General features: G+C 43.1%; 1 protein-coding gene across 6 annotated transcripts in view; it reads left to right on the forward strand.

Annotated features, from left to right (window-relative positions):
• KCNG2 (potassium voltage-gated channel modifier subfamily G member 2) overlaps positions 1–27513 on the forward strand; it is a 64058-nt gene that overhangs the window by 27178 nt on the left and 9367 nt on the right. For all 6 annotated transcript variants that reach the window (XM_063325777.1, XM_063325778.1, XM_063325773.1 and 3 more), the window contains one exon: positions 6928–7751. In XM_063325777.1, the coding sequence (XP_063181847.1) occupies positions 6996–7751 (756 nt within the window). In that variant the 5' untranslated portion in view covers positions 6928–6995. The remainder of the gene's footprint in view (positions 1–6927; positions 7752–27513) is intronic.

Consider the following 27513-nt stretch of genomic DNA (forward strand, 5'->3'; position numbering starts at 1 on the left):
GCCCCAGACTACTCTCCGGAGAAGCCTATCTATCTTAGCTATTCTGTTCCTCTACTACACGAGAAACCTGCCTTTCTCTGTTAGATCAGGCCATCTCAGGTAGGTGTGTAAGGTCATGTCCCCACCTCCTGTAACTCTGCTGAAAAAATGGACAAAATGAAGGACTGTTGAAAATTCCAGTACCTTTTCAACTTCTTGGACTGTTTCTGTTTCTAAGCAGGAATGATGGTGGCTTAAGAGGTTAGGGATATTAAAGTTTACTGATAATAAATACAGAAATATGTAAAATTCAACTTTTTTGGGTTACGTAGAAAATACTCTGTGTGAAATGAACCTGACTCCCCTTTGTCCTTTGCAGTATATCCTTGTATAGATTATAGCAGTTTTACCCTGTTCTAATTTTCTTTTTCTTTTTTTTTTTTGAACATTTTGAGAGTGAAGCTGGCAACATATATAGCAAACAAATTGTATTTACATGTCTTCATGATTTTTAAAAACTAGACTCTTTTCAAAATTGCTTTCAGCACTGATTCCTTTACTTCAGAAAGTTTGCAGGAGAATGCTTTGATGCTTCCGATTGAACCAATGTTACTCTCATTTTCGTTCCTTATAAAACAACACTTTCATGACTTAAAAGTAGCAAAGCAACAGGCGGAGTTCAGACTCCTGTTGTGCTTGGTGAGGTACAAATATGCTTAGAAAACTTGAAACAAAGATTTGAAGCAAAGTGTGAGGGAAATACTGTCCATATCTTTGTATAATGGTGCTTTAACATAGATTGGAGTGCTGAGATAGAAAGCCTTGGATCTATATAGCTGTGGTTGACCTCTTCCCAATTTTGTGTCCCCTGTCAACCTCACTGCATACATCTTGGTGTGTACTTTGGTTCTACTTGGACACATGTTGAATGTTTCCCTTAGAAAGAGAATTTGAATATAGACGTGACATGGTTGCCAGAGGTAGCGCAATGCGGCCTTTAAAGTTGTGAGTGCTCTGTCTGCATGGAAAAGCATCAGGCTGTGCTGATGTCAGGTCAAAATGTGCTGACTTGAGGGCAAGAAGCAGTTCGTGCTGTAACTAGACTAGCACAGCCTGCTTTTTTATGTGGTCAGCAGGAGTAGGGAAGTGATTGTACCTCTGTACTCAGCACTGGTGAGGCTGCACCTCAAATACTGTGTTCAGTTCTGGACCCCTCGCTACAAGAAAAACATTAAGGTACTGGAGCGTGTTCAGAGAAGGGCAATGAAGTTGGTGAAGGGTCGAGAGCACAGGTCTTATGAGGAGCCACTGAGGGAAGTGGGGTTGTTCAGCCTGGAGAAAAGGAGGCTTAGGGGAGACCTTATCACTTTCTACAACTGCCTGAAAGGGGGTTGTAGCGTGGTGGCTGTCAGTCTCTTCTCCCAACTAAAAAGCAATAGGTCAATAGGAAATGGCCTCAAGTTGCACGAGGGGAGTTTTAGATGGGCTATTAGGAAAAATTTCTTCACTGAAAGGGTTGTCAAGTACTGGAACAGGCTGCCCAGGAAAGTGGTTGAGTCACCATCCCTGGAGGGATTTCAAAGACCTGCAGATGTGGTGGTTAAGGACATGGTTTAGTGGTGGACTTGGTAGTGTTCGGTTAGTGGTTGGACTCGATGATCTTAAAGGTCTTTTCCAACATAAATGATTCCATGATTCTATGATAATGAGTACATAGGGAGCCATGTTCAGTGTGGACTAACTTGGAAGCTAATTCCCCTGAATCAGGTGGAGAGTCTGCCTTCTTGCTAAGCTGTGACAGTTTTATTGTTTCCATATCCTTCTAGTCTCATATTCCTTTTTTGGGGTTGTTTGTTTTTGGGTTTTTTTGTAAATCTATGTATTGGTTGCACCCCATCTGTTCTGTATTTTGTATGCCTCATGGGCAGGTGCTCTCCTCTCTTCATATTTCCATAGTGGCTGGCAGGGACTCATAACTGGGAATCCAGGTTCTACTGAAATGTAATAAGTAAATGAGCAACCGCGGTCTTCTGAACCTCTTCATCCAAAGCATTAGCTGTAATACTACCAAATGTGTGGTCAATTGCATGTGTAAGCTTTACTATTAAAATAAATGTGTGCATTGTAAATTATAAATCATGTCACAGTAAGAAATGGGAATTGCTTGGTCCTAGGCAGCAATGTCAGGTTCCAGCACGTCTCTGACTCAGAATGGCTGAGCACTGCAGAATGGATTCACTGACTCAACTCTCGTTGGAGTTGAGAGAAAACGTCTTGTGGTCACCCTAATCTATGTTTCATGTCTGTGGCTTTAAATTATGACACAATAGCCTGTTCTCTGTCAAAGTGTGTTTCATTTCACAAGGAAAAATCTTAAAACATTAATTACTAAAAAGCCTCGTGGCTTCCTCTTGCTACCATAGTACAAGTGTAAACCTTCAATACTTTGTAACTTACAGCAGCAGTTAAAAAGAGACTGTTCACAAAATCATGGAGTAGTTAAGGTAGGAAGGGACCTCCGAAGTTCATCTTAGTTTAACTTCCACTGCTCAAAGCGGCATCAGCTAGAGCAAGTTACTCAGGACTGTGTCCAGGTGGATTTTGAATGGCCCCAAGCATGGAGACACCACAACCTCTCTCCGCACGCTGTTGCAGTGTTTGACCACCCTCATAGCACCAGTTTCTGTGCAACTGCACACAGACCTCCGAATTCTTCCTGTTTGCTCCCCTGGCTGCATCGTTAGTGCACAGGCACTTCAGAGGCACCGAGTCGTGATGATTTCCCAGAAAAGGTATGAGCGCTCTGCCCATGACACTTTCTGTAGGCATACCCTCATTTATGTGCATACGCTTGATGGGGTCACCCTTCAGCCCTCTACGGATCATGAGGTCTCTCCTGGCCACGTCACCCTGCACCCTTTGCTCCACCGATTCCTCCCTACTGTCACTATTTTAAAGCTCTCACCAGGCCGGCCAGCCTCTTGGCAGGGATGTTTTTGCCCCATTTTTCATTCATATTCAAGGCAACTTGAGACCAGTGGAGCCACATACAAAACATGTATGACTTAGATACAACAATACTCATAAAACGGGTTGATGAAGAATGTTTGTGTGATGGGAGCAGGTGATGGAAGCAGGCAAGGTGAAAAGGCAGTAAGTAGGAAAACAGCCCCCTCTCCATTGAGAAAATAATTCAACAAAAAGGAGAATATGAAGCAATTGTATGCTTCTGACATTTACTTAATCTGTAAAATCTTCGGTAAGAAATCACAGAATCACAGAATGGTAGTGGTTAGAAGGGGCCTTCAGAGATCACCTAGTCCCAACCCCCCTGCCAGAGCAGGGGTACCTAGAGCAGGTTGCACACGAACACGTCCAGGCGGGTTTTGAATGTCTCCAGAGAAGGAGACTCCACCACCTCCCCGGGCAGCCTGTTCCAGTGCTCTGACACCCTCAAAGTAAAGAAGTTTTTTCTCATGTTCAGTATATCTGTATTTTAAACATCTCAACTGTCTGCTGTTGACAGAATTTGGCTGAACTTGTGTGTGCACATGCACATGCATAGAAGGCCAAAGAAAGTACTTCTTAGTGAATAAAAACTGTTTCACTGTACTTAAAAAAGAAAAGAATCCACAATATGTATGACCCACCCTGTGTGTGATCATCAAACTGAAACATTTATACAGCATTTCTCCCACAGCATTTTAAAATGATGAACAACAAATATAGAGTCAAATTCTGTCCTGTGTCCCTGCAATGGGGGTGTTTTAATAGTCTTTCTTGCACCCATGTGTCAGATTAAATGGTGGAAATGCCAACTGGATGATAATGTAGTATCATTTCTGGAAGTATTGGCTTTTAAAGTTAATCTTCAATGGGATGCTTTACTGTAGGCATGTGCATACATTAGATAACCTTGGCATGCAGAGAGTATTTTAAGACCCACATAATTTTGAAACATCCTTTACTATTCAGTGAAGGTCATGATACATTCCATGCACATAAGATCAGAAACAGACCTTCCAGGCTTATTTTACTTCTCAAGATAGATGCCAAATTGGGAGGCCACAGTGATGTATTCTGTTTTTCTGCAGGACAGTTAAAGTGGCACAACAAGCTTTTCTGTGCTGTTCCACTGACATCTGAGCCCTGGTCTAGGGCAACCACCTGACAGAGGTGCCAAGGAGAATAACATGTATAACTCTTCACATGCTTATGTTTATAGCTGAGATTTCAAAAACAAATGCTGCCAACTAATAATATATACTATTATGAATTCTGGGATTCTGGGATTTTCTGTGAGGTCAGAAAATTCACTTTAGTAACTAAACTCCAGCATCTGATGCTACCAGTGCTGTCTAGAATCAACCTGTTAAACCACAGGCAATACGATCTGTAACTACTTCCGTTATCACTTTCTATTTATCCACTGATGATACAAAAAAAAAAAAAAGGGTAGTTGCTTCCTTAAGCTTTACATCTAATCAACATGATTTTATATCCACAAAATAAAAGACTAACCCTCTATAATTCAGAGATTTTGTAATGAACAACAGGCTTACTGATTTTCACATTGAGTTAGCTGCCTCTTGGAGGAAGGAAGAAGCACATGTAAGATTAGGTTCAAAATAATTCTGTGAAATGTATCTGTCCCCTTTATGAAACAACCTGCTACACAGGGGAGAGGAGAAAAGCAAATCCAGGCCTTGATGTCAAAACAATGTAAACTACTTTTTGTATGTTAACTTGTGTAACAAGTGAGGCATGAAAACAAAAGCGCAGTGCCCTGAGCAGTGGCAGTGAATATTTTATCTTACCAACAAAAAGCAACAAGAGACTAAATCCTTAAAGCATATGCCGTGCTGACAGCGCGCTCTCTTTATGACAGTAATGGTATTTGCAATCCCAGCTGCACTCAAGCCTGTGCTGTAAAAGCACCCATTTCGCAGAACGCATGCTACCACCTCTTACCCTTTACTGGCCCTTAGCCAGGTGAAGGAGCTTTTCTCTGTCGTTCACGCTGCCTCACGCAAATGGGTGTTTAAACATTTTTTTTGCACAAAGTTAAATTGGATTTTGGCATCGTTAGTTCTTCTGAAATTTTCACAGTGCCGAAAAGTATCTTTAGGTGACTTCAGGTCTTTTGTATGTAAACCAGCCTTTCTCTGACTTTTTACAAACATCCAATGTAAATGCCTTTCTAAAATTCAGTGGCTGGATCCTCACTGAAGTGTTGAAACAGGAGTACCACTGCTATTGCTGTGATTCTGTTGTTTGAGTGTGGTTGGTAAGAGTATTTAGAGGGTGACTCAGGGCTGTGAGTAGCAAGTATTCGCCACTTTCTGTTGGACGTTCTTTTGACTAAGTCTAATGAGTCAAGAACTAGTGAGTTATTATGGATAAAGGAAGGTGCTGCTGTAGGAATTTGTTTGAATGTGTGTTTTACCCAGTTTTTCTGGGCATCCACTTGTTCGGTGTTCTCTCCAGGCTGAGGCATGAGATTCAAAGGGAACTGGAGAATGTTGCTTATAAATTATGGAGTTACTGCCTCATGGTTACCGTCCTGTCGTCAGAAATGTCAGACTATCCTTCACAACTGAGCTTTTTCTCCTTTTGTCGACTAGTAAGGTTTCTACATCCCCTACTTAAGGTTGTTGCCCATCACCGCTGCCATTTTCAGTCCGGGTCTTTTGTGTGGAGTCCCAGCAGTCCTATGCAGATTTCTTGTTTCCTGCTTCATATCTGAGCAATTCAGGAAGTTTGGAGTGATTCAGTAATGCAATTACATAGTAGCATTTCAAGACATAGAGAAATAGGTTTGGAGAACCTGGGTGGAGAGCTCTAGAGAAAATGAGGAAGCAATGTGGCAGGTGAAAAAATGCATTCAGGAGATCTGTGGATTGTAGCGTGGTAAAGGAGGGGTAAGCAGAAGGCACAAATTAAATCCTGGAATTGTGCACAATGAGCATTATTCCTGCTAAATGTGACTGGTTGGGTTCTGCATTATCCGGAATTAAGAGCAGCAGTGAGTCGCTTCCAGCTCTGATTTGTTCCTGGGTTCGGTCTCCCACTTCAGAGCAGCTGCCAGGCTGCTGGGCACCCTGTCCACCTCCCACAATCAAAACTGCAGCAGAGCCTCCAGCAGCTCGGGCGTCCCAGACAAGCTCTGGACTCCACTGAGACCCGGGATGCGCACCTCCTTGCAGGAGACGTCACTAGCCCAGGTAGCAGGCACCACAGCATGAGAACAAAAGCTTTTCTACCTTTTAGAAGTGGGACTCTTCTGGTAGATATGCCCAATATAGCCTTAATCCAGTTAGCTGGGGTACCAATGGCAGGTGGTACACACTTTATGCTCAAGCACCCAAACCAGCTTGGGTGCCGGCTGCAGGCTGGATTCTCAGCTGCCACATACTCATTGCTATGGGTACCTAAACTTGGTGAATTTAAATTAGGAATTACCAGCATTCCTGAAATCACATTTCTGACTGTACTATAGGTATCCATTTTATCCTCACACTATAGGTATTTTGTAATAGAAGCATTATGTAGATGGGCCAAAATAATAAAAAAACCACTTGCAACTAAGTTTCTTTATTAAGTTGCTAAAATGTAAATTGCCATGTATCCAAAAGATACATTTTCCCTTCCAGTATCCATTGATGTTTCTAGCTCGAACCTCTAGAAAATGAATTTCTGAAAATTATAGGACACTGGTTTTGTTTCCATTCATTCGCTGACTAAACCCTCTAGAAGTATCAATATGGCTTCTGACCTTATTGCAGTTTAATTTCTTTCCCCAAGCAACTATCAAGCAAAGGTAGTCCTAAAATAATAGGAGAAAAAATTATGCCATGGAGAAAAAATTTCTTGGGACTGAAAGCATAGGATGGCTTTTCATCTAGCAATGCTGTCATTTTATTGTAATTTTAAAATTCTGTTTTACAGACTGACTCTCCAGTCAAGCTCCAGATGTGTTTGTTTGAGTAGCCCTGACCTCCCTATGGGCTCAACAAATGTGTCATGAAATGGCATTGCTCACTGGGAATGCAGATCCTGAGTTCAGCTCCTACTCCTTCAATAACTTGGAAAATCTGTGTGAAGTGCAAACCAAGAAAGGATTCTTCTACAAAAAGGCCAAACTCCTGCACCCTGGGGAAGACTTGTGCTGCTTAGCCCGCCTGGATGACCGGACCAGGTTTGTGATCATCAACGTAGGTGGTATTAAATACAAAGTTCCATGGACCACCTTGGAGAACTGCCCCTTGACCAGGCTTGGGAAGCTAAAATCTTGCAACAATTATGATGAGATCATGAACATCTGCGACGATTATGATGTTAGCTGCAATGAATTTTTTTTTGACCGTAATCCTAGTGCCTTCAGGACGATCATGACTTTCCTGACAGCTGGGAAGCTGAGGCTTCTCAGGGAGATGTGCGCTCTTTCTTTTCAGGAGGAGCTTGTGTACTGGGGGATAGAAGAGGACCACCTGGAAAGGTGCTGTAAAAAGAGATTGCGACAGAAAGAGGAGGAGGCAGCTGAGGCCAGGCTGTATGAAGGGGAGATGGTATTTAGTGAAACTACGCAATGTGCCTTCCAGGACAATAGCCGATTGAGTTTGTGCATGCGAAAGCTCAGGGATATGGTGGAGAACCCCCACTCAGGGATCCCAGGAAAGATCTTTGCTTGTATTTCAGTCTCTTTTGTTGCCATCACTGCAGTCAGCCTCTGCATCAGCACCATGCCAGATGTCAGAGAAGAAGAAGATCGGGTGAGTGCAGCTTTTCTCAGTGTGTTTTGCATTGTTGTCTCCTCAGGGGAAGGTGACGGGCAAAGTCACTCCAGCAATCATGCAGGTATTGCATTCAGTATTTATGAAGTGGAGGGCTGGCCAGTGAATAGCACAGAAAGCATTATGTCACTTAATATTGAGGGAAGATTGGGCCAAGCTCTGCCTTGCCAGCACAGCTTTGCCAGTTCACACCAGCAGACAGCTTTACGCAACAGATTTGTTTTCTGACATCTCTAACCAGATGACAAACTAGCTATTGTGGGTATAAAAATCAGCCTTCCTTGAGGCTTCATGTTTGAAGGTAGGTTAAGAGCTAACAGATCAGTTTTCCTTCAAGGTGCTTTAACATACCACTTTGAATGAACCCCAGTACAGAACTCAGTACCCCACTGTAAAAACCACATCTAAAATATTTTCATGCTATAGGTCAGGTAAAGGACAGGGAAGCTGAGGCAGCAATTTAACAGCAGAAACAAAGCAAATGTCCCAATTTTCAGACATGCTTAGTATTCTCAAGTGTAAGCTGTGGATGCTTCATGCCCTTGAAAATCAAGTTTATGGATATTTTGTTTATTCTTCAGTTTAACAAATTTCCTAAGGGTTTAGGCCCTTATTTGCGCAAGCAGTTCGGTTTCCCAGGATTAGCTGTATGTAGGCCAGTGAAAGCTCATCTAAAGATCAATAGAGGAGGACATTCACATTTTCATTAAATATGTGCTGAAATGCAATCTAAAGGGTTTGGGCGGGGACGGGACTTTTTGAGGAGTTCATGGCCTCTTTATTTTTACTTAGATCCACGCTTGACACTAAATGTTTGGGCTTATTTTCCAGCCCCATGGTCATTAAATGTGATTGTGAACTTCAGTTAGTAAGAGAGTACTTCACCCTGTCAAGTTCTGCCTCTCAGGCGAAGGCTAAGCTCTCCTGAAAGCAGAACCCTTCATGTGTGCCATCACCGGCTCATCGCTCACTGCCACTAGCAGAAAAGAGAGTGGTCATTTACCTGACAGGAGGCATTTACTTGTGTTTGTGGCGTTGAAAGTGAAAAGTGCCGATGGAAAATGGGGACGGCAACTCCAGAGAGACCCCTGCGTTTGACTGAGGACCTCATATGCAGTTAAACCCCTCCTTTGCTTGCGAGGTACGCTCAGGTTAGATGTCAGCTGAGTTTTTGATTTGGAATCAGACTCATTCAGTAGCAGCCAGGAAAAAAGACAAAACATTTGGTATGTTGTTTGATACTTGATTTATCATAAGATCTTTGTTTTAAAGGCTTCTTGTGATCTAAAATTTGAGGTTAGTACTACTGGGTACTAGTTAAAACTGTATTGTCCTAAAATTTTTTTTGAAATGATCATTTCCAAAACACATGCCTTTTACTGTAATTAACCAACAGTGCTCCAGTATGCTGGAATTTTAAGCACAAGGGATATTTTACTGTTGAAAACTGAGACGTATTTAGTGTTTAGATGTTCCTGGGTCTAAGTGAGAGCTGAACAATTGCTTTCAGAGTTACCAGAGTTTAGGCACCTTATATTTTTACTAGTGATCTGAACATAAATAGGGACTCATAATAATAGACTGATAATATTTGTTGGGTGGAGCAGGGTAATAATGAGGATAGAGCAAGCATATTAGACAAGCCTGGATTTCTTTGTAAGCTGGGGACATTAAAAGAAGCATTTTGTAGTCAAATGCAAAATTGTACAATAAAGACCGATGCAGACTTGCTGTTGCAAAAGCATAGAGTCTGATTCCCAAAACAAGACTCTAAGTAGGATTTAGGGCACGAGCAACTGAATGTAAGTTCCTATTGCAGCATAAAGTCAGAAGGGTCAATGTGATCCTTGAATACATAAGCTGGGGAGCAGCGATTAGAAGCTGGAAGATGATTTTGTGCCTGTATGCGGTGTTGGAGAGACTGACACTAGAATACTGCAGTCAGCTCTCACGTTCGTATTTTTAAATGATGTTTGGAAATGGTGTTTTGAAAAATTGGAGAGGATGAAAAAACCTATAAATATTAGGAACCTGGAGAAAATGCCATACAATAAGAAACTTGAACATTTCCATTTATTTAGATTATCAAAAGGAAGGTGAGTGGATTAAGCAAAGAAGTGGGTTTTATGTGGGGAGGAGAACCTGTGTCATCTGAAAGACCTTGAAATTAAGCAGGGAAAGGATGCACGGTTAAAAGCTGAATCCTGATACATTCATATGGGAAACTAGGTGCCAATATTTAATACCATGGTGATTAATTACTGGGGGAGACTAGGAAGAGAATTAGTGGATTTTGTATTTTTTGATGTTTTCAGTTCAAAGCTCAGTGCCATCCTGGAAGGTAGCCTTCAGCTAAACACATTCAACTTCAATCAAAAGTAAATTAACTGATTTCAGTTCAAGTTACAAAGGTGAAATGCTTGTACTACAGAGGAGATCAGAATAAATGATCTGATGCTTTTCTGTGCCCTTAAATTCTAAAAGCACAGAGCTCCTGCAAATAGGCTTTGTTCTGCCCTTTGCACAGGGAAGGTCTGCGGACAGAGTGGAAGTGGTTATTTTGCTTGAGACAAAGGTGGCCCTCTCACACAGGGGACAGGTGAAGGATCACTTCGTACACAGCTTAGTTCATCCCCAATGTTCCTCGCCCGCTCCTGAATCAATGCAGGTCAGCACTCTGTTTGAGCTGTAATTAGTCATGCCAGGAGTCATACACAGGGACTGATTTTGGTCCTGCACAAATGGATGTAAACACCCATGTAGTTCTTCTCAGCATCAGTAAAGCTGGGCAAGGAGTCAGGCATCTGCGCACATAGAATTGCTTGTAGGATCAGAGACCTAGGCTGCACACTCCTTGCATGTCATCAGTACTCGGCTTAGCAGGCCAATGCAGCTCATCAAGTGACAGGTGTGGAGAGAAGAGAGCTCATGTGAATTCAGAGCCACGTTAACCATCCTGAGCTGTACCCCTAGTACCTAGTTTAAAATTCATGCCCAGGGATAGCTCTTTGGTCTGGTTTTGCAGCCTCCTAACAAGCAGAAAATGTATGTGCATCCCTCCTGGCTAAGGAACAAATAAACAGTAAATATTATTTCAAGGATGCACTGTACTCGGTGTGTACCTTTTCCAGGCTCTCTGGCTGACATTACTGTTGTTAGGGTTCCATGTCAGAGCTATCGTAGATACTCTGGCTAACAAGCGGTTGTCTTTTCCTTGAGCTGGCATTTTCCAGAAAACAAAAGCTTTATGTGCCACCTAGATAGGTGCCACCTAGGTAGGTCCTGCTACTGCTTCAGGGAAAGAGGAACTGGTCATGAAAAAAAACATGCTGGAGAGCAATTTTTCATACCCCAATCCTTTAATGTCACCTGAATGAACCAGTTGTTACACCCAGTGATGTCCTTCAGAGGTTTAAGTGACCTCACACAGATGTAGGCACGGGACCTTAAAAGTTAGGAGTAATTGCCACGTGGGTGAGGAAATTATTTTAGGTGCCTGCCTGTCTCTTTTAAAATACAGAAGAAGAATCAATCATACATTTTGTTAACTTTATTAACTGCTCCACATGTTCTAGATGACAGTGGCAATCCCTAGTGGTTTAGCAAGAGTGGGAAGGATCATGTTCCCACGTACCATAGCTGTCTTGTTCATACTAATGGTCACCTCGATTCATCTGAAGCTGTTATGATTTGAAGAACCCATAACAATATGTTGTCATTTATACAATTATTCTATCACCCGATGACCCCTCCCCACCCGGGAATGGTGAGGATGAGGGGACTAGAACATCTCTCTTAGGAAGAAAGGCTGAGGGACTTGGGCCTTTTCAGCCTGGAAAAAAGACGACTGAGGGGGGTCTAAATACTTGAAGGGTGGGTGGTCAGGAGGATGGGGCCAGGCTCTTTCCAGTGGTGCCCAGTGAGAGGACAAGGGATAATGGGCACAAATTTGAACACAGGAAGCTCCATCTAAACATGAGGAGGAACTTCTTTACTTTGAGGGTGGCAGAGCACTGGAACTGGAAGGGAAGGGCTCAGGGGTCCAGCACAGGGGCAAAAAGTTCTCAGGATCACAGCCATCAAGGAAGAGGGAGAACTGCTCATCAAACTTTCTAATTTATATTTAATGTAACATTCATGTTATGAAATAATCCTGTTGGCCAGCCTGGATCGAGTGCTCGGGTCTCGCTCCTCCTGATCCCTGCACCTGGTGAGCTGGAAAACACTGAGACCTTGAAACCCACATAACAGAGCTGGCTATAAAGTAAATATTTTCACAAATTCAGACACTAGAGTCTTCTAAAAATGCGGTTTCCCCAAGCATTACAAGAGACCTTACTGAAAAGTGAAATTACTGAAAGAGGAATTAATCCTGTGTCATTTAAACCAGGACAGAAGTAGTATCATGTATTTCAGATGCTGCACAATTATCAATAAAGCTAACAGAATCGGATCCTAAGCTAGTCAATACTTACTAAATTAGGACATATATTTTATCTTGTCTTTTTTTTTTTCTCATTTAGCTTTTATTTACTGATTAAATTAAATAAAACCCACCAATCCAGTAATGCACATAATAGCCTCTTCTGGAAATGTCACGAAAGGGACACTTCAAATGTATAAAGAAAATAAACTTGAAGAGTTTAGAGTGAAGAGTGAAGAGAATCAGGTTCTTCCATGTAAAGTTACAAAGCAATAATTAATTTTTAATTTCAGAATTTTCATAATGGGAGATTTCTATGCAAGGTCTAGATTTAATGGTGGAAAGTCCCCTCTTAAGGCAAAATACTGCTAAGACAAAATCATAGCAGGAGCCCTCAGGCACTGAGCTCTTTCCAGACCACCACAAAACTGATCTCCAAGGCATAAAAATAGCCAGAGGCAGAGTATCCTTAAGGCATTTTAGGTATACGATACATTAAAGTGGGCTTCTCAACTCTCTAAACAAATGACAGGCATCGAGTCACTCGTGGAAAGCAGCTAATACATCACAGGAGTCTTAAACTAGTTGGGGATACATTACAGCATAAGCTTTAATAACAGAGTTAGACCCGAACAACCAAAAGACATCAAGAGATTCAACTGAAAGCCAAATGGTCATCCTACTAGGCTCTTCTTTTTTTTTCTTGGTGAAAACAGAGAAATGGTTGACCATTTCTCCCTGAAGAAGAAAGATTCTTTCTTTTGTTAGACAGGCTTCCTCATCACAGAAGAAAAGGTGGTGAACTCAGAGATTAACATCAAGTGTTTTGTCCTGATTCACAAAAACATTGACAGGCCTGAGTCCCACTGAGCAAAATCATTTGTAGTACCACAGTGTAAAACAGCACAAGAAGATCAGCGAGTATTTCCTTCTTCACCGTGCTGTATAATGTATTGGGAAAAGCTAGTCTAATTAAAGATGCTGTGATAGGAAGTTACAGTTCAATAACCTTCAGCTGAAGAACGTTACAACAAAGAGAGAGATTCATAAATAATGAAGTTAATAATAGCTCATAAAGAAGCCTGAAACTATTTAACCTTCTAAGCTTAATTTACACACTGTGCTTCAACTTTCATATTGGTGAGAGTGGGGAATAGATAAATTGTGAATGTGCCTTTTAAACAATCTTGTGACTAAAGATTTCATTTCACAAAGGTACACACAAAAGTAATTTCAGACAAGGTTAAGAGAGTCTTGTATAATGATTCTCAACAGCTTTTCATAGACAAGATGTTGATGTAGATGCTGAATGAGCAGTGAGATCAGTTGAAAACTGACTGAATGGCCAGGGCCAGAGGGTGGTGATCAGTGACACAAAGTCTTGTTGGAGGCCTGTATCTAGTGGTGTGCCCCAGGGGTCTGTACTGGATCCAGTCCTGCTCAGCATCTTCATTAGTGATCTGGAGGGTGGACCAGAGTGTACCCTCAGCAAGTTTGCAGATGACACAAACTTTGGATGAGTGACTGATGCGCCAGAGTCATGCTGCCATCCTGAATGATCTCGATAGGCTGGAGAAATGGGCTGACAGGAACATTGGGAAGTTTGGCATGGAGAAATGCAGAGTCCTGCACCTGGTGAGGAGCAACCTCATGCACCAGTATATGCTGGGGGCCACCCAGCTGGAAAGCAGCTTGGCAGAAAAGGGCCTGGGGATCCTGGTAGACACCAGGTTTACCATCAGCCAGCAACGTGCCCTTGCTGCAAAGAAGGGTACTGGTATCCTGGGATGTGTTAGGTAATGTATTGCCAGCAGGTTGAGGGAGGAGATCCTTCCCCTCTGCTCAGCAATGATGCAGCCACACATGGGGTCCTGTGTCCAGTTGCGGGCTCCCCAGTACAAGAGAGATATGGGCATACTGGAGAAGGTCCAACTGAGGGCCGCAAAGATGATAAAGGGACTGTACCATTTCACATATGAGGAGAGTCTGAGACAGCTGGGACTGTTCAGCCTGGAGAAGAGAATGCTCTGAGGAGATCTCACCAGTGTGTATAAATACCTGAGAGAGGGTGCAAAGAGGACAGAGGCAGGCTCTTTTCAGCGGTGCACACTGGCAGGACAAGAGGCAACGGGCACAAACACAGGAGGTTCCCTCTGAACGTCAGGAAACACTTTTTCACTGTTAAGCGTGACTGAGCACTAGCACAGGTTTCCCAGGGTGGTCATGGCATCTCCGTGCTTGGGGATATTCAAAAGCGGCCTGGACACGGTCCTGGTCAACCAGGTGGCCCTGTTTGAGCGGGTAGAAGGGGGTGGACCAGAATGACCTCCAGAGGTCCCATTCAACTTCAACCTTCTGAGATTCTATGGTTATAACTATCAATTTTTTTAGGTTTGTAACTAAATAGGTAGATAATAGGAAGAAATATAAGTATTCAGGGCCTCAGTGTGTCAGAAATGCCAAAGATTTTGTTGAATGAATGGTATCTTGTCTCAAAACTCTTGCAGTTTGAGGTACTTCTGGGTGGAAAAAACTGTCGTTTTTACATTAAACCTTTTACTTATTTCAGTGAAAAGTAATGTAAAGGAGTAAAACAGTTATTGTTGTAGTGCATTCTATCCTAAGATGGCACTGTGCTTGAGATTCTGCAATGAAGCTTTTCATTACTGGAGAGCTTGTTTTTAGTACTTTGTCTCTTTTGTGACTGTTCAGCTGTTCTTCTGCATGTGATACTGAGACCTTCTTGATTTTGACTTAGAGCCACATGTTTATGTGATGCATAGAAGGTTTGTTTTCATCAATGAAAGTCTTAATAGAATTGCAGCTTGTGTTTTTCCTTTCTTTGTGGAATAAACTGTTCTAGAAATTACAACACAGCCAACATAAAACCTGTATTTAAAAAAATCTCCCTGCTGGTATTACAGATAACTATTTATAGTATATAGGCACTGAGGGTGACTTTTTATAAAAAGAATCTTGAGGAACTGGACTAACTAATTTCCCTGGGGATCATCTGAGAATTCGTTATACCATTCTCTCAGCTCTGCTGTTTAAATGCAAAAACCATGAGCTGTAACGGTGTCACCAGTTACGGCATCTGAAGTGATCTGATGTACTTGTTCCCTACGTTGCCAGTTTGCATTTTGTGTTTGCTCCGGGCAGTTCAGGCCACAGCTGGCTGGAGGCCAGGGAAAGACCAAATGACTCAGTTACAATTGTCACCCGCCTTTTCTACAACATTGTGCACAAGGAAGTTCCTGTAGACGTATGAGATTCGTGTTCGCTTTCACATTCCCATGCCCTTGCTGAAGGGATGTAGGACTCACAGCACTACAGAGCTGTATTTTAACTAAAAGTAAGGTGTTTCTTATTTTTTTCATTCATAAGCTTAAAGTAGGTTTCCTGATCAGGTGGTACTTAAATCAAAATGATAACACACAATACAAATCACAAGCTTTGAGAGCATCCTTTACCCACAGCTTTAGTCATCAGCAATAAGCAAAAGTTTGCTTTGTTGTTTATGTGCCCAATTAGCCTTGTGTAGTTTCATTGCCTGTTCTGTGTAGTCCTGCATGGAGATTGTGAATGTTTTGGGACAGAATGTCTTAAACACAACGTCTATGACCATCGTCATAACAGAAATAAAAATTACATCTACGCTGCTGTTCACGTACACAGGCCCATTCCTCATGTCTCAGGCTGCGAGCTAGGTTCCTAAGCGAGGAAAATTTTTTCTTTTCATAAGTGAGACCAACTTAGTTCATGTCAGATGCAATTACTGTATGATATCCTTAGAGCCCAAAACTGAGGAGTAACTGCAGAGTTCTGCAGTGTAAGTCTGAGTCATCATAGTCTGCTCCGAGAAATTTGCTGTGCATGTGCCCTTTCAGACAGCTCAGGTTTGTCTGAAAGTGATGAGGTTTGAAAGGTAAAAGTGACGTTGCTTCTGGGGGTCACACAGAGAGCTTTAAAATCAAGGAGTCGAGAACCTCTGCATTGCTCAAGCTAAACCTTAAATGTTGTGTTGTGTGGGTTTTCTGAGCGGTGTGCATCTTTTATCCGACTCCCATGGAATTTGCAAATGTAAGACTAATGGCAAAATGTTCTTTGCAAATACCAAGAAGCGGTGATCGTGTCCTTTGATCATTTTACTGTGCTTGTCTCTGAACCATCTGAATGATACAGTCCTTAATGTAAAAGAAATAAATGTATTTCTTTTACATGGATCTGAATCTAAATCTTTCCTTTACTGGTTGCCTAAATCCAGCTGTTAGCGTTACAGCGTATCTCGGTATCAGGTTTTTTTACCAAGTTGAGAATTGTTGTATTCGCATACTAGGGAAAAACATTTGGTGCTGTGAGTCCTCGGCGTTGCCGTTGCACAACGCATTGCCCACTGCACCTGCGCTGCCCACCGCTGCCCAGGGCTCCAGCTGCCTGCAAGCCCCCTGGTCAAATAGCACACCACGCGTGAGCTTTGCCAGCTCTGTTCAGAGATAGTCCTTCCCCTTTGCAAGGCTACCTTAAGCTGCTAATGAAAAAGAAAATGTTTGAAGGAATGATTGGTTACTCTTGATGTTGGTCGTGTGGACAGGGTGCTGGGTAACAACTAGTTGGATTTAGTCGTGACTGCATTTGGAGAGCTCTTGCCATTTCTTCTCCTTGGCTTGCTTACTCCTCTTGGGAAAAAAAAATACTTACTGCAGTCCTTCCTCCCCTGAAAAAAAAACCAATAAAAAATTCAGCCTTCCTGCTTAATTGAAGCCATTTAAATTTTAGCAGACATATCTACTTGTTCTGTCATGGCAGCTCCTTCAAGAGAAGATAAAGGAAACATGGTCCCAGTAAGAAAATCTTTCCCTGTCGTGTCAAGAGGAGGGTTGTATTTTCTTTCACTAAGAGTTGCCTTTAGATCGGGGGCTGGGGACACAGCACTGCAGAACAGGTTTGCGCAGAGTCCCACAGTGAGCCTGCAGACCCCTGGCTCAAAATTCCTCATCGGAGCAAAGTTACTGCCTCAGCTGTTCATGCTTGGCTCTTACCAACTTTGGGTCTCCCTGCAGTGTCTTTTCCTGAGTTGCTTTTCGCAAGAAAGAGGGAAATCCTTATGGGACAAGGAACTGCCCTGGAAGATTTTGAGAACGGTAGGTTTTGGGAACCACCTGAGACCCTTTGCAGTGTTTCAGGCTTAGAAGTCAAAAAACTGGGGAGTATTTCTCTGCACTGTTAGGTTGGGCAAGAGGCAAGAGTTGAATAAGATAAAACTCCTGTTGACTTGTTAGTAACTTTATGCTGTGCTAATGAACCCTTTTAGTCTAAAGGATATTTTCTTATGAATAAATAGCAGGCTCAGGTCTTCTTTTAAATATTGTATAAATATGCCGCAATATAACATTAGTGATAAATAATTAAACAGATAAGACTCTTCCATAAAAGCATTGGTAACTTTGGCACGTTATTAACTGGTTTATGTGTGGTGCAATGTGGCTCACCCAGCAAAACATGCTCCATATGTAATTTCTTTTAATATTTTTCTGGTTCCACCACCATAACTATCTATACCTACCAGTGGGTTTATTCTCCTGACTTCCAGGGCAATCATCCAGGGAGTCTCTGAAGCAATCTCATGATAATAGTTGCTCGGGCTCCAGTCATGTTTGTAAAATTACTACAGCTACCCAGTATAGCCTGCTCTGTAATACCCTGAGGGTATTGCTCCACTGCCTTTTGCGGGAGAACTTGTGCTCTGTGGGCTTACTGAGCGCTGCCCTGCTGTTCTGAAAGAGAGAAATCTTTAATTTATTGTAATAAAAATATAATCTGGAACTTTTATCTCAGAGCTCCAGGATATGTTGCCATTAATTCTGGATGTTTGGAATGAAAGAAAGCAACCAGATTTACATTTGGCTAGGCCTCATATAGCTAGGCTGAGGTAATGAGCTGATTCATGTGTACAGCACTTAGAAACTAATTGCATTAAATCCTTTAACATTATAAATGCTTACATTTTCATTGCATGTGGTGATTGAGATGAAATATAGAAGTTTTTAAAATTGGGAACTTTTCGCAGTGTCTGTGGAGACATTTACATGCAAGACAAGATAAGTAGAAGAGTGGTATACAAATGAAAAGAAAAAAAAAACCAAAAAGTTTAAAACATTTTTTTGCAATAGGTTTTTATCAAAGGCTTAAGAAAGGACCAGGAGAAAGCTATAAGGTTGTTGGATTTTCTAAAGGTAAGCATCCAACTAAAACCATGAAAAAGATGGTACTGAGTACAATCGACAACATTTTTGAGCACAACAGCATAATTAATTCTAGTCTATGTAGAACACCACTCATTAGTCAAACTTCGTATAATTTTTATGAGTTTATAAAGTTTTCTGAAAAAAAAAGACCCTGATGTAGGTACTTATACTTCTGTAAGATATTTGAATTAGTCTCACACAACATCCCCCCTTAATAAAAATGGCATTTTTCAAAAACTTACCTCCCTTATTAAATGTTTTTAGAATTTTTCTTAGATCTTGAAGTAGCAGAAGAGTAGCATCAGAAATCATCATCCAGTGACAGTGTACGCCAAAAGGCATGCAAGTGTCTCTGGTGTTGGCCCAGAGCTACTTAGGTGTTTTGCTGGTGATTTGGGGCAAAAATATAAAACAACTGCAAAAGAAATTTACATATAGCAGAGAAACGTACACACTAGTCAGGGACTGGAAGTATCTGGCACATTTAGCTGAATTGATTTGAACATGGGGAGGTAACTGCATGTTCATGAACAGGGAGTGCAACTGGTAAGTGTAGAGAGCGTAGAGACCCCAGGACAAAAGACTATTTTGGGAAGTGGGGACTCAGAAGGAATTTAGAGACCCTGATGTACTACTGGCTGTACGTGTCTTCCCATCTGACATGCTAGTTAAGAGGCAAAGCATGAGACTTGAGATAGCATTTCCAGATTGGTACCCATTCAGCAGCTAAGTTGAAAAAAAAGGTTAAAATAATTATTTGAAATCTGAAAATTCTGCTTTATAGTGAGACACTAGAAGAGTTTTTAATGCAGTAAACAGCAGAATAATTGAATGTCTGTAGACAGTGGTGAAGAATAACTGGAACCTGCAGCTGGACAAACTCAGGCTCTAAATAAAATGCATTACAGTGTGGGTGATTAACAATGGAAACCATTTATCTAGTCAGATCATCTCAGATAGTTTTTAAATGCATTCTGTCAGTCCTTCTAAACATTACATCTCAGCTCAGTTGAAACCACGTGTGTGATTCATGAGCCACTTGGTGAGATCCTCTGCTCAGCAGGCGATTAGCTCAAGAGCCCCTTCTGGCCCTACAGGTGGGTGAGCAATTGCCATCCCATCCCAGACTCGCTCGTGCAGAAGCACTGTGCCCCCGTGCAGGAGGTGCCTGCGAAGATGCTGTACGTCTGGGGCTTCCTTGGCCCTCCTGTATATTCAGACCTGAAGTCATCAGTAAGATAAAATGAGCAGTGGCAGTTCATAATTGTGATTAAAGGCGAGGGCAGCCAGAAAACCTCAGAAGTCTGGAAGCTTCCTGAAGAGGAGCGATGTGGCATGAGGCTGGCCCCGTGAAGGGAGCATCCTGACCCAGGTATCTTGTCCAGCACTGACGGTGTTTGTGGAGGGTGCTACAGGGGCTGGGACATGTTACCGGCAGGGCTTAGTCCCAGCATTAGCTGCTGTTCAGACTTGAGCTTGTGAGTCACTCATGAGCAGAATGCCTCAGCCGGAACGGGCTGTTAACCAGGCCACATGCCAGACCAGCTCTCTGGACATTCACTGGCAGGGCCCTCATACCCTCACCTTCCCACGCAGGCACACACGCACACACTCCCTTCCCCTCTGCTCCAGCTCGTTTTCCGAGCCTGAGTACAAATAGGAAATAGAGAGAACAGCGTGAAGGTCCCAGCCATCCAATACATCCTGAGCCGTGTTGGAAACTTGGCAAACGCTGCACTGGGTATAAACGACGACAGAACAGAAATTGCAGCACCCTCCTGAAAGGTCCACAAACTGAGTGTCTGTGGGCAGAAGCTGTGGATATTTTCTCCCAGTCCACAGCTAGTTGCCTTCTTACACAGTAGAAATATTGGCTAATTTAAGGTAAGTCGTGCAGTTCTAATAGTTTGCACTGCTGTCACGGAAAACACTGTTATTATTGCCTCAAGCAGAAAGAGAGAATATGAGAGAGTGCAGGGTTTTGCAGCAGTCAGAGCCACCCTGCAAAAATTCGTCCACTTTGCAAGCGCAGGAACACAGCTTAGAGCGTGTTTCAGCGCAAGGGCAATGCAGTAGCAGGCTGCCAGCTGCGACTCAGCCACTACCAGCAGGAGACCAAATCTACCCACAGGCAACACAGGCAAATCCTTCACTTGCTTTCAGATAATAGGATAAAGGGAGGGGGGGGAAATACAGGTTTGGGAAAAAAAAATATCCGCCTTTCCTCCAAGAGAAAAAACAGACACCCCGCAACTTTTACAGCAGGTTACAGGGTTGCCGGAACCAGTAAAACTAATGTGGGTCAGTAAAATAGAACCAGCAATGAGTGGGAGGCAGGAGGAGAAGAGCTTCTAAAACAGGGATTGAAAGAAGGGGAAAACTGGGGGAAATAAGAGGGAAAATATGCTTTAAAATGCTGTTAAGAATCAGTTGTTCTTTTTAATACAATCAGTAAGAGAGAGAGAGAGAACAAGTCTGAGATCCTTTTTTAGAGTGAGGAGAAGAGGAAAAGAGGATGCTGGGTTTAGGAAGACCACAGCTCTAGACACTCTATATCTGCATGTGCCTGTGAGCACAGCCAGGTGCCACCACAGCATTGTCTTTTCCCAGGTGTTGGGTAGGTGTGGAAGCATTGGGAATGCCACTGCTTTGTAACGCAGCCCCCTGTAACGCTGTCTCTCTTGGGCTGGTCCTTTCCGAGGGCAGTGTTGGGTCTAGGTGTTGTCATTCCTTGGGGAAACTGAACTGCGCGTAAGTGCCCTTGGCGAGGACTCAGCCCCGCTCTGGTTCTGCAGTGTTTTGATTTATGCTGCCACTTACGGGAGATAACCCCCATCTTTATTTTTGCAGTCCTGCCATGTTTATGAGAAGCAAGTGTGCTTTAAGTGCCAAGTGCCGTTGCTCAAGTTTTTTGAAGCAACAACTGAGTCTGTCTTGTTTTCAGAGCACTAGGATAGAAAATACAAGCTAGGATTATTCTTCAGAAATCAGGAGATTTTCTAATTTGCAAGCTAACCGGGCTGCTTCATGTAAAAGCTCAGAATCAGGCATTTGCTTAGGATTACAGAGAATGGATTTTTTTTAAAAAGCATTGTAGTTTCCAAGCCTTGGGGGATATGATGCCTCTATCAGAGCTAGAAAAGAGAGTGGGCTGGGGAGGAAGATTTCTACTTCATGTGAAATCAGGGGGAGAGGGGGACACTTGTCAGCAAGGAGGCTACTGGCACTTAATTAATCTCTTGGGGTTTTTCTACTTTGAATTTCAGTGAAAAAGTGGGCCAAAACCAAGACAAACATTCTGGAAATCTGCAAATAGAAAATTCCAAGGTAATTTTTACTCAGAAACGCTAAGAACATCGGTGTTTCTAACGCGAAGCTGTTCTTTGGAGAACACCATTTCTTGGTGAAATCATCATTCTTTTTTCTGCCTTACTGCCTCTGTCGGTGGCAGACACTCTGATAAACAAGCCCTCTGCACTGAGCAGCCCCCTGAGGTCAGACTGTGCAGGTCGTGCCTGGTCCAAGCCCAGCAGGCTGTGTGGGAGCCGTGGACACACCTGGATGGCTGTGTCACCTGTGGGTGTTTCCCACAGATGGGCTCTGCTGCAGAGCAAAGCTGCCAGAAAGCGAGCCATATGGGTAGTGGCCTGTGACATTCTGCCTCCAATGCCATGGGAGTTAATGAGTTTCAAATATAATACCTTGTTCTTGGGGACCCGTGTCTTCTTGTGTAGCTGTTTGTCTTCAGACAATTTCCAAATGGCAGTGGTTGTAGTTGGAGAGGTTGTAAAATTGCCAAAGCAGACCCCAGATACAAAACCAGTGTTTTGACTCGGAATATTTGTTCAGACAAATGTCAATAAACCTATTCTTGTACATATAGGTTGTAATTCTCTAAACAGCCTACTTGTGTCTTACACACATGCACAGGTGAAAGCTGTGGACAAGCCAGGTAGGCATCTCAGGCCCCCCAAGGACCAGCTCCAGCGGTATCAAGCGCATCATTTCCTTTGCTAGTTGAACATTATGGGCAGGTAGGAGTTGGAGGGGTCTTATGAGGTGAGCGCAGGCCCTTGTTGTCGTGTTGTTATGTCATACCATCATTTCCAGAAACTGAGAAGCTTCATCTTAAAAGGTCTCTGTCCTTCCCTGTTCTTGCAGGGGGGCTCTTTTGGAACCTCATGTGTCTTCTAGAATCTAGGTGCCGAAAGCTGGCATAGCTATTTCTTATGCCGACACTGTCCTTTCAATTAGTGATGGGTTCTCTTTGCAAATAGCTAGTGCAAACACTGAGTATGTTAGGGCCCTCTACGTCCCTCTCCTTCCCACTCCCACCTCCCCTGCTGATTGCCATTACTTTGCTGATGATGTTGCCCTTCCCAGCCACTCCCGAACAAAGTCAGCTGTTGTTGCATAAGCAACCAGTGAGTTATCCTGCTTGGCTTTGCACTGAAGAGGATTAAGGAATGATCATATGTCCCATTCTGTGGGCTGAGCTGCGAATTGTAAACAGGCAGGAAGTAGATGGAGACAGCAGTACTTTCAGTGAGTCCAGATAGACCTGAATGTGAGCATTTGACCACACCATTAGAAAGTGCTTCTCTTAATCCCATTGGTATATTTATAGACAGCAAACACGCCTCTTCTCTGCCTTCATTTGATGATGGCAAACAAGTAAAATGCATTTAATTGTCTTTTTTATGATAGGTTTTCCATTCCACTAGCTATCCAAGCAGCCTTGGGTTACTCTCCCAACTCATTCTAGTTTGAATGATCTTTCTTGAACATGCATGGTTCTTGAACAAATCAAATCCTTCACTTATATATTGGACCTATCAGCAAGCTCCAGATACAAGTGTTGGTTATTTTGTGTGTGTGTGTGTGTGTGTGTGTGTGTGTGTGTGTGTGTGTGTCTATTTGGTAAGCAAGAAGGAATTAGCAACAAGGTTTGTTTCAAGGGTGAAGACCACAGGTTGGGAGAATCTGTGTGCCCTCATTGTAGCAAAGCAGATTACAAACACGAGTTAAAAAAAATTAAATACAAAGTGAAGGGAATACTAGCCTATGAGGAAGTCACAAGGCAGTGAGAATGGAGCAGAGACTTAAGAAGTATCCTAAGAGAAAATGTTACCCAGCGTACATCTCTCCTCCTTAAGTTACAGTATAGCCCCTCTCTCCTGGTGTGTGGTATGATCAGACTGGGAGATAGCAGCAGCTGGCTGCTGGACCACATACTGTTCCCTAAGCTGCTCCCAGCCGCAGTCACAGTCAGGAGTTTTAAGATGTTAGATGTCTTTACATGCCCCCCCCCCAGCCTCTCTGGGTGAGGTGCTGTGCTGTTCCTGAAAGGCATCTGAAAAAAAGATGAGTTGATGGTGTTCTGTTTCATAGGTATTTATGATCTGTTTTATTCTTTGTATGTATCTTGCTTCTTGCCGATTTTAGGTTTTGTTTGCTTTGCATAAAGTAGAGACAGATAACATTCGTTTCCCTCTAACAAATACTGTTGCTTTTGGAGAAGTGTGTGCTAAAAGTGGATGTAGGTGTAAGAAAAGCTGGTTGAGAAGATGACATTAATGAGAGGGCAGTTTGTGCATCTGTAGTACTACTTATCTGCTTTCCATTCTTCCCAGCAACTCTACTGGGGCAAAAAGAAGCAGGACAGTGGACTGAAGAATATATCTGCATGTGGCAGGGACAGTAAGTGAAGGAGGCAGGGAAATGGAGGACAGCCTTAGGATCACGACAGCAGTCTTGCCTGGTAGGTTGGTGATCGAATCCCCCGTGTCTGTGTCTTTCTCCACAATTCAGATGTATATGCCAAATCGATGCGGTCAGACTATAGCTGCTAAGACATCTACAGCATTTGCAGGGAAAAAGGCGGGAGTTAAACAGATCTCAAGGCTCAATATTTATGGCTTAGAAAGCCAAGGGTTACCTACAGTATCTAATTTTGGTCATGCGGTTTGGGGTGGAGGTGGCCCAAAGCGGCAGGCTGCTTGTGGATTGGGCAGAGTAACTCGAGGAAACACAGCTGGTTCCCTCTGCAGCCTCTGCGACCATGAGTGCCCTCTGTGTCTCCCATCTGTTTAGTCTGCGAGGGTGGTCATAGGCTACCACGGTGCGCGAGTAAACTCCTCACCCACACGGTCTTCTCTTCCCTCCTGTTGACTCCCAGACCCTTTCCTGAGCTTTCCATGAACATAGCTGTTTGCCTTTGTAGTTGCCTGTCGGAAGAGCAATTTGAGACAGAAATGCAAGGCACCTGCAGGTAGCTGTACGTCAGTAAGCCCTCGGCAACATGACTGCAACTGAATAGCACGGCATGTTATTTCACCAGCTGATTAGACTCTGGCTGTGGATTTTAGCACACCCTGAAATTACCTTCTAGCAGTTGCCATAGTCTTTTGGCATCTCCTTTGTTCCTGTCGGTGTTTCACGTTTATTTGCAGCTTCACTGGCAGAATAAAAATGACAGGTTTTGAAAAGTGGTGATTTGGGGCTGTGCTGTCTTGGGATCAAAGGAAATCCAGAGAGTTAAGTCTAAAGTAAGTATAGTCTTGCCCACCTCCTTGCCCTTTCTCTTCAACAAAGACAAGTTGTACAGGAACAACTGTACAAGAGCTGTCTTGTGTCCATAATATGACTGCAAACCATTAGCGACAACCCTCCGCGCTGGAGGCAAGGCTCTGGTTAGCTTTTGCAGCAGCTGGACTGAAGATGAAGCACGAACTAAGCTCTAGTTACAGATCAAAGCGTGTACAGCAAGAGGCAGAGCGCTCTTTCATGGCCCCTTGGCGACTTTAAAAACAGAAATCGTTACTTTGAATTCACAGCCAGCCAACTTTGAGGACAGACTGTGCGGTAGCTGAATCATTTCTCAGGAACACAAGAAATACTCAGAGCGGGCTGGCTGCAAGTTCAGCCTGACCCTAGCTTTAATGGCCGATATGCTGAATTATAATCAGCAAGCCTGTAGGTGGTCGGTGGTGAGGGGAGCGTGCCTGCGCCCGAGGGCGGAGTGTGATGCTGCCTGACCAACAGCGGGTCACATCGCAGGAGTGATGTGCTCATCCTTACTGGGAAAATTAGCTGGATGCTCTCCTCAGGAAATCACTTTTGATCAGAAAATTGCTTTTCATCAGAAAGCACCAGTATGAGCAAAATCTTTGGGTTTTGTTGGGGAGGCACATTTCCGGGAATGCTGCTGTTTCGCTGGAATTTTTCTCAGGGAAGGCTTCTTCATTTCACAGCGATAGTTGGGATGAGAGAGGGCGGTGACCCAGCACCCGGTGCTGCAGGTGCTTCTGCAGGCCAGGCAGGGCCAGGTGGAGGCTTCCGCCCTGCCGGCTTAGGAGCAGGAGCTGGGTCTCTCCCAAACCGGGAAAGTGCTCCAAGTGTTGGGCTGATGAATAACTGGAAGTCGGGGCGTCTGTCCTCTCATTCTCCCCGCAGATGTTCATTGAAACGGGCGGCTCAGCCTCACACCAGCTCCAAGGGTAACACCCTCAGCTGCTGGGCTGGGCGCTGTCACTCTCTGCAGCCCCCAGCTGCGTCCAGGCTGCGGGCAGACCTTGTGTGGCATCTCCAGGGATGTTGTCTGCAGGTCCCTTAATGCTGATCTCTGGTGCTGAGACCTTGGTTATGTCAGAATTTCAAGTTCCTTGTTGTTGTTAAAACGGAGTTGGATCTGATGTGCACAGAGAATCACTTGAAATACATGACCCGAAAGGCTCAAGTAACAAGGGGCAAGTGGAAGAGAACAAAAATATTGTTTTAGAAATGTCATTATTTTAAAGCTTATGTAAGTATTTTTGTATGCAATGCCTCTCATGTTTGGTTTGGTTTGGTTTGGTTTGGTTTTTTCCTAACATATACATTTGACAGGGAGGGAAATCTTCACTACAGGGGGGAAGTGGGCAGCATTGAAACTTCCTCCCTAAAAGTGCTGTGGAGCTGCTGACCATACAAAAAGGTGTGCGCAAAGCAACACAAGAACTGGGGCGGTTAGAGGTGATCTGGCTTTTGACATCTTCTAATGCCAGAGGGGGGGACATGGCGTCAAAGCCTGCAAGAATCTAGAAGAGAGTCAGAATTTCTTCTCAGGAGACCAGAGGACAAAGACAGGGTCAAGAAGTCACCCAACACACACTGGAGATTTTTACTGAGGCACAGTACAGGGAAGTACCAGTGAAAGGGACCCTGCAAGCCAAACCAAAATGTTTGTGAAAGATGCCTGCAATTTTTAGACAGACCGTACTGAGCAATGAGTACAGCTGGATTTGAACTCCAGTGACACGAGCTTTTCTTTTTGTAATTTTCCTTTGCCAAAGGAACCTTTGGCAAAGAAAATGTTTCTCCAGAAGAAAGATACTGCAGTTGGCTTTTTGACAGCAAATTTCTATAAATCCTAGTGAAGGAGACTCACTTTAATTTGACTGCATAGAATTACTTACTGAGATTTTTCTTCTTTTCTTTTCTTGTGCCCTGAGTTGACATTAGTATATGGCCCCAAAATCCTGTGCAACTGCAGATATTTCCTCATAGCCAAGTAATTTCTGCACAGGAAAAAAAATCTACTTGCTGTTTGAAAGAAACACAGGCACACACATAAACAAACATATGCATCTTGTAAAGAACAACTGTTTCCACAGATATTGTTTATTTAAAAGCGTGGTTATATGTACATTAAAAAAAAAAAAAAGAATGTTACTCTCTTAATACTGGAAAGGTGTCCCTTGTGATTGCCATTCATGCTATTTTTTGTTTAGACCTCTAAAAGACAAAAATAAATCAAATTATTATGAAAATTTTAAAGAAGTTTTCCTGTGGCCCAGTTTCATAAAGCTAGATATGAAAATGTAATCATAAAAATGTATCCATTAGCTTACAAGATGAAGAAATCTGGTTAGCTAGTATGAGAGCTAGCTGTTTTGCTTACAAAAAAGTAAAAAGCAGTATTTAGTTGTTAATGTACATGTTTATGACCATAAGCTGTTATAGCTTGATCTTTTTTGAGAACAAATTTGATCTGGACCTGTTTTGGGCGGGATGCTATCCTGTTCTGTTA

Source organism: Chroicocephalus ridibundus, chromosome 2 (assembly GCF_963924245.1).
Source record: "Chroicocephalus ridibundus chromosome 2, bChrRid1.1, whole genome shotgun sequence".
Lineage (NCBI taxonomy): Eukaryota > Metazoa > Chordata > Aves > Charadriiformes > Laridae > Chroicocephalus > Chroicocephalus ridibundus.